Source organism: Schistocerca nitens, chromosome 8, assembly GCF_023898315.1.
Source record: "Schistocerca nitens isolate TAMUIC-IGC-003100 chromosome 8, iqSchNite1.1, whole genome shotgun sequence".
Taxonomy (NCBI): domain Eukaryota; kingdom Metazoa; phylum Arthropoda; class Insecta; order Orthoptera; family Acrididae; genus Schistocerca; species Schistocerca nitens.
Genome location: NC_064621.1, coordinates 435,332,074 through 435,346,278, shown reverse-complemented (window position 1 = coordinate 435,346,278; position 14,205 = coordinate 435,332,074). Strand labels below are relative to the sequence as shown.

The 14,205-nt window shown below is 37.5% G+C and overlaps 1 protein-coding gene across 1 annotated transcript in view; it reads right to left on the bottom strand.

Moving 5' to 3' along the window:
• Positions 1-1,241: 1,241 nt before the first annotated feature.
• LOC126199195 (ubinuclein-1) overlaps positions 1,242-14,205 on the bottom strand; it is a 370,199-nt gene continuing 357,235 nt past the window's right edge. The window contains exon 15 of the mRNA XM_049935975.1: positions 1,242-2,658. Coding sequence (XP_049791932.1) covers positions 2,627-2,658 — 32 coding nt within the window. The 3' untranslated portion in view covers positions 1,242-2,626. The remainder of the gene's footprint in view (positions 2,659-14,205) is intronic.

Sequence of the window (14,205 nt, the reverse complement as noted above, 5' to 3'; positions counted from 1 at the left end):
TGAAAAACAGGTTTCCTGAAGAAGCAATTGAAATAGCATCTTTTTTTGTCATTAAATGATGATCATTAAAACATTTTGCTTTGTAAGTGGCGGTTTTTAGACCAGAACAAAGATACTACAGCAACTGATATGTTACAGTACAGGTTCTATACATCATCTCCTTATCCAAGTAGTGGTTTTTCCATAACAGGATGTAGATTTCTACCTCCTGGCATAATAGTTAATGTGGAGAAAGAAAAAAATGTGAAAAATACAAGTAATTGCCGACATGAATAAATTCACTGAAATTATTCTGTGCAACACAGTGACAAAAAGACTGGGTACAACTGTGACAAACTCGTACAGTTGTAGACACTACAATGTGCAACAGTCTTCAACATGGAATTTTACATCAAACACCATATAAGACATAGGATAATGAGAAGTCCAGGAAAAAGTCCTTGTTCAGGGTGAAAGTTTTTATCTGAGTAGAGCAGAAGAAAATGTAAAATAATGAAGAAAAGGCAAAGGGGTTTCATCTTTCAACGTCACGCAGATACCTGCTTTGAATACAATCTCCCAGGCTATGACAGCTGACATTGAAAGACTACTAGCTTCTCAGTATGAGGAGAATTGGAGGGGTAAGAGGAAAGACATAAGCAAACCAAAGAAAACCTAAAAATAAATGATAACTGGTGCTTCTGAGTTATATGACAAATGCTTAATTGTATTTGTAACTCGCCTGGAATGATTATCTATGTTACTTAAGGCACTGGCATACACCTACATCATTTATCTTAATTTGGTTTTTTCACTACTTTCGCTCGCAAAAATGACACTTCTCAGAGAAATGTTCAGTTATTACAAGGCACGGATTTCTGGCTACAATCATACTGTAAAATTTGATACCATGCAGAATGGGTTGTCTATCCCAGCCTGTAATTTACTTAATTGGATTCTCAGTATTTTCTTCCTTGTCTGTCCTCTGAAACTGCCTTTCTGAGATTGAAAAGCACCTCTATTCTCAAGCTCATTGATGTGATATACAAATACCATGAAGGGGAATTACTGAAAAATAAAGTTTAAGTAAACTCTCACTGAAACAATTAAATCATCATGTGATTTGGATGTCTTACATTTTCATTCAGAAACAAGATTAATTTTCTTTACAAGTAACAAATATAAAGCACTACGTCTTCAGGCCACAAGTGGCCCATCAGGACCATCTGACCGCCGTGTCATCCTCAGTGGAGGATGCGGATAGGAGGGGCATGTGGTCAGCACACCGCTCTCCCAGTCGTTGTGATGGTTTTCTTTGACCGGAGCCGCTACTATTTGCTCGAGTAGCTCCTCAATTGGCATCACGAGGCTGAGTGCACCCCGAAAAATGGCAACAGTGCATGGCGGCCTGGATGGTCACTCATCCAAATGCCAGCCATGCCCGACAGCACTTAACTTTGGTGATCTCATGGGAACTGGTGTATCCACTGCGGCATGGCCATTGCCAAGTAACAAATATGCTTACATGAAATTGTATTAAAGCTGAACAGTATTTGACAACTGAACATGAACAGTTTCATTCTCAAGTATATCGCTTTATTTTGGTTCTGGGTGAGGAAAGCCTGAAAACAGGGAATACATAAAAAAACATATAAATCTTCACATAATTACAAAGAAAATGAGATTTTTTCCAATTACACAGACTTATGAAAAGAGCGTAGGTTGCAAATACACAAAACTAAAATTTACAACTGTTAAATTATAAATATAATTCTTATCCGAGGATATATATCTTTATAATAATATTAATATTTAGATACAATGCTAGAGTTTTGATCACACTCATGATGACAATATTTCTGCATTATAACATTCAGGACACATATAAAATATAGTCATATACATATATACATACATATACGTTGTGTAAACACATAAATGCATACGAATCTCTATCTCAAATCATGTTTCATTTTAAAATAAATTTTAAGGACAGTATACGGAATTTTATTAACATCATTGCATGTTATGGAAAATGGTGTGCAGCTCTGAAACTATTGTGTAAAATGAAGAGGAAAATTATATATGTGCACATGTGTTTCAAAAACATCCAAAGTCAGACATGCAGATATAGATTCAGTTTCTGTAATGCTGTCCACTTACACATTAATACTGATTGACAAGTTTGAAATAAATTATACGCTTTAATGGAAGAATCGAAGGAAAACAATTGCACACTTATGTAGCACTCATGTGTTCAGTATTACTTTACTTTCTGTTACAATATATCTCAAACAAAACAACAGTTTCAAATATACATGCTTCACACATTCATTCAGTAACTGCAAGCAAATTACCTATTTTCACAATACATAAGTTACAAAAAATCTGACGCACAAATAGTTCTTTTTTGGCTGTATACTTCAGTACAAACGAATAAGACATGTTTTGCTCCTACTAAAATACTATCAACTGTTCACTATTACTTTCTTGCAAATTTCCCCAACTCTCAATAACTGGCTGCTGCCATAATATGCAAGTTTATTAGTTCCCATGTATACAACAGGACTCAAACTGTCACTTGGCACTTGAGCGTCAAATATAAATGCGCACATAAAATGCACAAACTGATCCACAATGGTGTAAATTACAAATATGATGGGGAATGTTGAGTTGCTCCTGTTGAAAAATGAAAATTAAATCACTTTAGAATGCTGTACTTATATCACACACACACTCTGCACCTAAAAGTGTGTGCAAGAATAATTCCAACATTTTTTCAATTAGTTGAAAATATAATTTGATACACTATGCTTAAATGAGAATAATATTTTCTGTAACAATGGATTAACACTAAATTATTTCCCTAAAATTTAATTAACTTGAGATAAGTTAACTGGTCAAATGTGGAGAAACAAGCAGGGTAGAATAGAAAAGTCTAAACCACTATGCCTTTTTATGCAGAAATGGTATTTATATCCATTATCAATACTAGTACTAGAATAAGTAAAGCTGAAGATGCAGTGAGCAATGAGTGTAATGAATCCATACCTGAAAAGCTTGGGAGCAGTTAATCATGATTAGCTGTTGACATTACTATACTTACCAAGTACACGAGTAGTATAAGAATGTGTTTGATATAAAATTTAATGTTTTAATAACAAATATATCATTTTATATTATTAGACAGAAGTAGATTAAAAAAATAGTTTGGAAATTTATGTAGTTAAATTTTGTGGTTGAATACCCTGCCTGTCACCATAGTATCAGTTAATTAACTTACAGGAGAAAAAACATGTGTGCATCTGTTTGTGAAATGTGCAAACTCTGATTTGTGTGTTACTATATTTGAACTGTGTATAATATTTTCTTAGAGAGAGATTGTGAACCAGCCTGGCATTGTCAAATTGAGAAGGGGACCCACCTAAAAACCACGCAGGGGCTGGTGAGTGTACCCAATCGACAATCATTAATGCAGCGCACAAACTAGTTCTGGGTCGCGACCTAGGCTTGTAACAGGTAGGTCACACATGAAAGTAGCCATATTAAAATTAAATTTGAGAAGGTCAGCAACTGTCTTATGGGATTTATAAATTTCCAAACTTTTCTTTCTCTTATCTCCAAAATTTTTGGGCATGAAGCATTTAAGCAGTTTAGTTTCAGTTTTACAGATCCGTACATTATTACTACTTTAAAGCGAGTAGTAAATGCTCCTATCAATAATGATGTTTCTGCTGATTGTGGAAATTTGTTTATGTAGTGAATTGTCACCTCTAATAAAAAAATGGTATAAATTAGTTTATATCATTCTGTAGTTTATACATTATGAGTGAAAAACATTACTTACACAATATGGGAGTAAATAATCCATTTCTGTCACACTGAATAAATAAGTTTATACTGGACTTCATAATTTTCCCTTTTTTTGGATGCATAAACATCAGTCATTGTTTGGCTTCTGATACCCCTTTCTTATGTCAAAGTTAAAAGTCTGGCATACTTAAGTATATATAATACTATTTTCTGTATGCCCTGTCTTACTGGTTTACTCCAAAGTACATGATTCAATATTCTCTTATATGTCCGTTTCTTTAGAGTTTCTTCTTTTTTTTTCTGGCATGGTTTAGTTTGAGATTTTTGTTAACTTTTCTTTCTTATTAGTAAACCTCTTAACAAGAAATGTTGTTGTAGTTGATTTTTTGCTTCCTTTTCTTCACACCTGTTGATCTTCTCTAAGGTCTATATAAAATTTACGAGGTTGAGTTTTTAAGTCGTTTATATGCCACTAAATTATTTAAAATGTGAACAGAAAAGTGGGCCCTTATTTAGACATTAAGCCAATCTCACCACACAGTGGGGTTGTCCAACTCGAACCTTTCATGCAATATCTTTGAGATAAATATTTATCTCAATATGGTCACTAGAATGACTCATTCATTTGAAACACACAAGTTTCATACAACTTCTGTTTTTCATTTCAATTTTATGTTTTCTTTTTTGGGTGTGTAGTCATTTTCAGGCAAAATGTTTAACCTGTTAATATTATGAAAAGGACAGAGTGCTACTCACCATATAGTGGAGATATTGAGTCACTGAGAGGGGTGTGTGGGGGGGGGGGGGGAGAGGGGGGGGGGAAGGAGGAAAGAAAGACTGCTGAATGACCCCCCTCCCTCCCTCCCTCTCCCTCTCTCTCTCTCTCTCTCTCTCTCTCTCTCTCTCTCTCTCTCTCTCTCTCTCACACACACACACACACACGCACGCACGACCACTGTCTCTGGCTGCTGAGGCCAGACTGCAAGCAACTGCACATTATGAGAGAAGCAGTGTGGGTAAGGACGAGGCAGGGGCAGGGAGGGGGAGGAATAGTAGGGTAGGTGTGGGGGATGGTAAGTCTTGCTTGCAAGAGCACACAGGGACGAGGTGGAGAGAAGGTAAGGCAGCTAGGTGCCGTTGGTAGGTTAAACAGAGGGAGGGGGGGGGGGGCAGGAAGGAGAGAAGAAAAAAGGCTGTGGGTACATTGGAGGAATAGTAGGGCTTGTAGTGCGTGAGTGGGAACAGGGAAGGGAGCAGGTGGCTGAAGAACAAAGACTAATGAAAGTTGAGGCCAGGGGGATTATGTGAACATAGGACGTATCACAGGGAGAGTTCTCACTTGGCAATTCAGAAAAGCTAGTGTTGTCAGGAAGGATCCAGAGGGCACAGCTTATGAGCCAGTCATTGAAATGAAGAATGTTGTGTTGGCCAGCAGCTCAGCAACTGGGTGATCTAGCCATTTCCTAGCCACAATTTGTCGGTAGACATTCATGTGGACAGACAACTTGTTGGTTGTCATGCCCACGTAGAACGCAGCACAGTGGTTGCAGCTTAGCTTGAAGACCACTTGACTCGTTTCACAGGTAGCCCTGCCTTTGATGATAGGATAAATGATGCTTGTGATCAGAGTTGAATAAAGGTGGTGGGAGAATGTTTAGGTCTGGTCTTGTATCTAGTTCTGTTAAAGGGATACGAGCCATGAGGCATGGGGTTGGGAGTGGGTGTTACGTGGGGATGGACGAGGATATTGTGTAGATATGGTGGGCGGTTAATACCACAGTGGGAGGGGTGGGAATGATAGTGGGTAGGGCATTCCTAATTTCAGGGCATGACAAGAGGTATTTGAAATACTGGTGGATAATGTGATTCAGTTGCTCCAATCCTTGTTGATACTGACCCACAAGCAGAATGCTCCTCTGTGGCTGGATGGTGGGACTTTGGGAGGTGGTGGGTGACTGGAAAGATAAAAGACATGCGAGATCCATTTCTGTACAATGTTGGGAGGGTAATTACAGTCTATAAAGGCCTCAGTGAAACTCTTGATATACTTCAAGTGGGACTGCTTGTCACTATAGATGTGACGGTCACAGATGGCTAGGCTGTACAGTAGGGACTTTATGGCAAGGAATGGATGGCAGCTGTCAAAGTGGAGGTATTGCTGGTGATTTGTAGCTTTGATATGGATGTACCCCTTGAGAGAATCTCTGCTCTTGTAGACCAACATCTTCAGCCTATTACCTGCAACCTACCCTCCCATGTAAAAGATACCACTGATCTTCCACAGTTCCTGTTCCTTTACCACATGGTGCCCTGCTCATCACTATTGACGCCATCTCCCTTTACACTGACATCCCTAATACCCATGGTCCTGCCCTATTGAACACTACCATTCCTACCAGACAGATGCCAAACCTATGATTTCCTTTGTGGTCATCATAGCCAACTATATGCACAACCACAATTACTTCCCCTTTGAAGCTGTGAACTACCAACAAGTCTGGAGTATGGCAATGAGCACCTGTAGGGAGGGCACCATCGTATGCCAGTGTATTCATGGGCCATCTAAGGGAGTCCTTTCTAACCACCCAGGAATCACAAATTCCTCATCTGGTTCAGATTCACTGCTAACATCTTCGTGATCTGGATCGAGGGTGAGGACACCATATCCACATTCCTTCAAAACCTCTACACTTTCTACCCCATTCACTTCACCTGGTACTCCCAACCCAGCAAGCCACCTTCTCACAAGCTGACATCCACCTCACCTCAAAAGGGGGTTACACTGGTACATCTATCTGTATCAAACCAACTTACCACCAGCAATACCTTCACTTCGACAGCTGCCACCCATTCCATATGAATAAGTCTCTTCCATATAGCCCAGCCACCTGTGGCCATTACACCTGTAGTGACGAGCAGTCCCTCTTTAAATATACTAAGGGCCTCACGGATGCCTTCACAAACCGTAATTACCCTCACAATGTTGAACAGAAACAAATCTCCTGTGCCTTATCTTTCGAGTCACCCACCCCTCCCAAAGTCCAACCATCCAGTCACAGAGTAGCATTCTGATTGTCACTCAGTACCAACCACGATTAGAGCAACCAAATCACATTCTCTGCCAGGGTTTCGACTACCTCTTGTCATGCCTGAAATGAGGAATGACCTCCCACAATGTTATTCTGCTGCCCACTGAACTTACACAATACCCTCGTCCATCCCCATACAACCCCACTCCCAACCCTTTGCCTCAGGGCTCACATCCCTGTGATAGAACTAGATGCAAGACCTGTCCCATACATCCTCCTCCCACCACCACCACCACCACCACCACCACCACCACCACCACCACCACCACCACCTACTTCAGTCCAGTCACAAGCATCACCTATCCCATCATCAAAGGCAGGGCAGCTACCTGTGAAACCAGTCATGCAATCTACAAACTAAGCCGAAAAAAAATTTTGGAATTTTGTATGATGCCCAGTAACATTAAAAAAATTGACATACATAATCTGGTTGCATGGTGCAATGGACAGAATATCCTCATGTGCAAGAGGTTGTGGGTTCTAACCTCATTGGGTGGTTATTTTTGTGTTAAAATCTTTTTTGAAATGACTTTGATCATTATTTTTATTCAGTGAATTGGTTAAAATTTAATTTCTTGTTTCTATTACTTTGTTAAACTGTTTTAATCACTGTGTGAACACTTCTCATTTTTTCTTTATATCACTGTTTTTCCAACTGGAACTTTTGTGAATATGAATTTAATGCCACCACAAACCATGGACTTGCCATTGTTGGGGAGGCTTGTGTGTACCTGGGATACAGATAGCCGTACCGTAGGTGCAACTGCAATGGAGGAGTATCTATTGAGAGGGAAGAATGTGTGGTTTCTGAAGAGGGGCAACAGTCTTCTCAGTAGCTGCAGGGGCAACAGTCTGGATGATTGATTAATCTGCCCTAGTAACATCAACCAAAATGCCCTAGCTGTACTGATACTGCAAATGGCTTAAAGCAAGAGGAAACTACAGCCCATGCAGCTCTACTGCTTCGTTAAATACAATGGCATCCTCTTCTGTAAAATATTTCCGGGATAAAATAGTCCACCAATCTGATCTCTGGGCAAGCGCTATTCAGGTGGATGTCGTTATCATGAGAAACAAAACTGCCATTCCACGTATCGGAGCACGGAATGTCGTCCTTAATCGAGCACATAGGTTAGAAAATTTAAAAAAGGAAATGGATAGCCTAATGTCAGATAAGTGAAATTTGGTTACAGGAGGAACAGGACTTCTAGTCAGGTGAATACAAGGTCATAAATACAAAATCAAATAAGGGTAATGCAGGAGTAGGTTTAATAATGAGTAAAAAAAATAGGAGCACGGGTCAGTTACTATGAATAGCATAGTGAACACATTATTGTAGCCAAGATAGATACGAAGCACACACCCACCACAATAGTGCAAGTTTATATGGCAACTAGCTCCACAGATGGGGAAGAGATTGAAGAAATGTATGATGAGATAAAAGAAATTATTCAGATAGTTAAGAAACATGGGAATTTAATAGTCATGAGGAGGCTGGAATTTGATAGCAAGAAAAAGAAGAGAAGAATAGGTAATACGTGAATATTCACTGGGGGAAAGGAATGAAAGAGAAAGCCGCCTGGTAGAATTTTACACAGAGCATAATTTAATCATAGCTAACACATGGTTTAAGACTCATGAGAGAAGGTTGTGTATGTGGAAGAGACCTGAAGGCACCGGAAGATTTCAGTTTGATTATATAATGGTTAGACAGAGATTTAGGAACCAGATTTTAAAATGTAAGTCATTTCCAAGGGCAGATGTGGACTCTGACCACAATTTATTGTTTATGAACTGCAGACTAACACTGAAGTAACTGCAAAAAGGCAGGAATTTAAGGAGCTGGATCTGGATAAACTGAAAGAAGGTTGTAGAGGGTTTCAGAGAGAGCATTAGGAATCGATTGACAAGAATAGGGGAGAGCAATACAATAGAAGAAGAATGGGTAGCTTTGACAGGTGAAATAGTGAAGGTAGCAGAGGATCAAGTAGGTAAAACGATGAGGGCTAATAGAAATCCTTGGGTAACAGAAGAGATATTGAATTTAATTGATGAAAGGAGAAAATATAAAAATGCACTAAATGAACTAGGCAAAATGGAATACAAATGCCTAAAAAATGAGATTGACAGTAAGTGCAACATGGCAAAACAGGGACACCTAGAGGACAAATTTCAGGATGTAGAAACATGCATCACTAGAGGTTAAGATAGGTGCCACCTACAGGAAAATTAGAGAGACCTTTGGAGAAAAAAAGAACCATCTGTATGAACATCAGGAGCTCAGATCGAAAACCTGTCCTAACAAAGAAGGGAAAGCAGAAAGGTCGAAGAAGTATAGAGAGAGAGTCTATACAAGGGAGATGTACTTGAGGAAAATATTATGGAAATGGAAGAGGACATAAATGAAGATGAAATGGGAGATACAATGCTGCGAGAAGAATTTGACAGAGCACTGAAAGGAAAGCGGTGCAGACAGGTGTGAAAATTACCGAACTATCAGTTTAATAAGTCATGGCTGCAAAATACTACCACGACTACTTTACAGAAGGATGGAGAAACAGGAGAAACTGACTCAGGGAAGAATAGTTTGGATTCTGGAGAAATGTAGGAACACATGAAGCAATATTGATCCTACGACTTCTCATTGGTGGGTTTCAGGAAAGGCAAACCTATGTTTATAGCATTTGTAGATTGAAAGAAAACTTTTGACAATGTTGACTGGAATGCTCTCTTTCAAATTCTAAAGGTAGCAGGGGTAAAATACAGCATGCAAAAGTCTATTTACAATTTATACAGAAACCATGTGTCAGTTATAAGAGACAAAGGGCATGAAAGGGAAGCACTGGTTGAGAAGGGAGTGAGAGAGGGTTGTAGCCTACCCCTGATGTTATTCAATCTGTAAACTCAGCAACCAGTAAAGGAAACGAAAGAAAAGTGACCAGTAGGGATTAAAATTACGGGAGAAGAAATAAAAACTTTATGAGGTTTACTGATGACATTGTAATTCTGACAGAGACAGCAAAAGACTTGGAAGAGCAGCTGCATGGAATGGACTGTGTCTTGAAAGGAGGACATAAGATGAACATCAGCAGAAGCAAAACAAGAATAATGGAATGCAGTTGAATTAAACCAGGTGATACTGAGGGAATTAAGATTAGGAAATGACACACTTAAAGTAGTAAATGAGTTTTGCTATTTGGGTAGCAAAATAACTGATGATGGTCAAAGTAGAGAGTATATAAAATGTAGACTGGCAATGGCAAGAAAAGCGTTTCTGGAGAAGAGAAATTTGTTAACAACGGGTATAGGTTTAAATGTAATGCTCCATAAGAATGCTGACGATTAGATGGGTAGATCATGTAACTAATGAGGAGGCTCTGAACAGAATTGGGAGAAGAGAGATTTATGGCACAACCTGACTAGAAGAAGGGGTCAGTTGATAGGACACATTCTGTGGCATCAATGGATCACCAATTTAGTACAGGAGGGAATCATAGAGGGTGAAAATTGTAGAGGGAGACCAAGAGATGAATGCAGTAAGCAGATTCACAAGGCTGTAGCTGCAGTAGTTACTTGGAGATGAAGAGGCTTGCACACAATAGAGTAGCCTGGAGAGCTGCACCAAACCAGTCTTTGGACTGAAGATCACAGTAAAAAAAATCAATTTCATTATACCAATCTATTACAATATTCAATTATTTGAAAATTCTGATCTATCAGTTAAAAAACAAAAGACCAAATAATCTATTTATTTTGTCTATGCAGTGATGTGAAAAATGTATTTCTCATTACCAGTTGTGCAATTTTGTTTTCATGGTAGTCGTCATACAAACATTTAAAACAGAACCTATATGCCTACTGCACTATGCGCAAAATAATGCAGATGATTTCAATGAAAGAAGGGTTTGTAAGTATAACGAAATTCAAACAAAATGAGAAATAGATACAATGAACGCAATAATGTGTAAGAAGAAACAAGGTGATAAAACAAAAGAAATTAAATCAAATTTAATACATAAAATTAATTTAAAACACATGAACAAAGATTTCATGTGGAAAAAGAATGACAGGAAAAAAATAAGAGCAAATGAAGAAGTTGATATTATGATTAAAATGATGTGTCAAAGGAATGGAAATATAAAAATATATTTAAATCAATTAAATGAATAAAATGATGATTACAGTAATTTTGATATGGATTTAAAAATAATAATAAAATTTACTGCACCTGGCGAAATTTAGAACCACAACCTCCTGCACATGAAGCTACTATCCTGTCCATTACACCATGCAACCACACTACTTGCTCCACCTTTTTAATGCTACTGAATGTCACACAAAATTCCAAATTTTTTTGTGTCAATTATCCACAAATGAGGGCCCACCAGGGTGAATGGCTGGAGTGTGGGATACCTGGGATCTTAACCTGCATAACACCTTGGTTTCAAAAAGTTGATACCACCGCTATAGACCTCTCCTTGTAAGAGCACTAATAAGTACCACTGGCATATGGATCAGTTCTGCATGCAGACAGATAAGAAACTTGTTTCATGTACTTGTGCATTCTCATCTTAAGTGTTTGTCTGGAAGATCCTACTGCTAACTTCCTCATATCTCAAGCATTCTCAATACTGTTTTTGATACTATGTTTGTATTTATTTGTAATCCCTATTTTATTTTCTATTTGTCATTTCACATATTTGTAGCAATTTTTAATTTATTCTGAATACTTACATTTTCATGTGATTAATAACACAAAGTAAGAGATGTATCTATTAGAAACTCAAGATCCAGTATTTGTCAATTAACATTTCAGTATCATAACAAATAGAGAATACAAATAAAAGGTAAAGAAATTTGTCCAGTGAGAACTAAACAATAACTTCATGATGACAACTATGGATGACTCTGTTAAGTCACCTGAAATTTTTCATACTTAAACAGCTCACACAAATTTTCAAAGTCAATTTTCTCAAGTGCCTCTGAGAAGTGAATCATCCTACTTACAGAAATTTATCTCTGGGCCCTAAATTTTAAATCTTATAAATGTGAAGAAAATCTAGGAGGGTCCTCTGTAAAATATTTTCTTTTGGTTAATAATGCCAATGTGTGATCTGCTTACTATTTACAAAAATATTTTAAAATTATGATATAAATATTTTGAGAAAATAATTTGCATTTAAAGCAGCATCTGCACCTATTGGTATGCATGTTTTACTTTTACATATATGCATTTGATAATGGCTGTGTGTGTTCTGAAACCTGTTACACTCTTAACAGATGGAAAATAAAGGTACCTGTTTGAAAAACAGCTTTTCAGTAAATAGAAATTTCATCTTTTTTATGTTTTCCACCATTTCTTAGTTGCTTTCTACATTCTTGGAGACATCTGTCTTTGCAACTAAATGAAAGACCATTTGTATTGTGCCATACACATTTCACTTCTTTTTACACATGAAGCATCTTCAGTGGTCTGTAATGCATGTCGTTTTATGAGTAAATAATTCACGCTACGGTTAAGTTTTTATTTAATCTGGATATGTTCTACATCTCAGCTTGTTATTGTTTTAGTGGCTAACATGATCACAAAGTTGTTATTTACACTGATTTGTTCATTACTATCTTGTTAACTGCAAGGGAACTTCATACATGAATGTTTTCATGTAATGTTAGGAGTTTTCTGGTGTAACTGTTCACTCTAGTTATTTTCATATCCTGCTCTACGTTAGAAGGTTCATGCCCATGCTTTAAGAGGTATTCAGTAAAGGGAGAAAAGACTATTTCCATACTTCCAGCTTCTTATGTATTTTTTTTTCTAGTTTTGAAATTTCTGCCTGTCATTCCCGCATAGCTGTTTGCAACCTTGACATTCTAACTGGTATATACTAGCTCCTTGGTATCTGTCTCGTTTTTCCATTGATATTTGTAACTGTGACTGAAGTGTGTTTCTTGTTCCGTATGTGATGGGTAATCCCTGTTCTTCAGTATATTTACTATTATCTGTGTTGATTTGTGTTTGCACATTAAAGTGTACCATTTCTTTTTGTCAGTCATGTCACAAGTGTTTCTTTTCCATTTGTTCATGTCGATGTAGTGTCTCTGTTGTTTATAGCATTTTGTGGTGTTTGCTTGTGTCCTCTGCTTAGTTTCATTTTTCTTTAGTTCTGTTTTATTTCATGATTAAGTAATTTGTGTTATGTGTGTGTTATATCCGTTGTTTTCAGCTGTGAGTTGTACTGTTTCTAATCCTTTTATATATTTCTCTGGTGAGTTGGATTTTATTCACGTTGCGTATCTTGGAGACCTACTATACTGTGATTCTGTAGGTGGTTTGATGTTGTATGTAGTCTCTGTTGTTGTTGGCTTTCTTTACACGTCAAATGTGGGCTTACTGCTGTCTCTCTTTATTGTTGTATTCAAGAAATGTAGTTGTTTTTGTGCTTCTTATCCCACGTTGAACTGGATATTTTTATACATACAATTTATATCTGCATGCTCCATGTATCACACTAAGTATATCATGAACAAATCTGTACCAGTAAACAATTTTGTATTCTTTCTTTGTTATTATTGTATCAAAGATTGCATTTTGTATGTAGCTGATGAATATGTTTGCCAATGATCGTGATTTTGGGGATCCCATTGGAAGGCCATCTTTTTTGTAAGTCATTCCTTTTCAAATTTGAATTAATTCTGACATGAGATTACTTTGAGGGTTACAGTTATTTCTCTAGTACTATCTCCAGGTAGTTTGTTGAATGTCAGTAGGTTCTCTCTATATTTCATAGTGTAGTGTTATGATTTTGCTTGTGTGTTTTTCCACATAGTATGATGATGCAGTCAAGAAATTTATGACAGGTCTCACTGGAATGTATCGTTTGTGAATTTTGGGTTGGCTTCTGAGTGTTGGTGCTTTTGCCTGATGCATTGTTTCTGTTCGTTCATGAATTTATGTTAGATTTCCCTGAGGTTGTTTTTTCTGTGTGTCTGGAAATGTGCTGTTATATCAGATTTCAGTCTTGTGATGTCAGACAAGATGAATTCCTGGATTTTTTTCTAAATATTGTTCTTTATTGATCAGTAGAGTGGTGTTCCTTTTATCAGCTCTAGCGACAATGAGGCTATTGGAGTGCAGTTTTTCTTTCGATTTCTTGGTGATATTGTTTTCTAATTATAAGTTTCTGTTGCACTCTTTCTTTGATGTAGTGATTATGTAGTTTGTTTTGTTCTTCACATTTCCTATGTAGTAATAGCCTCTCTTGGTGCTGACGTGGTGTTTTAGCCCTTTTTCTAACATATGTGTTTCTTTCTGCATTAATTCTGC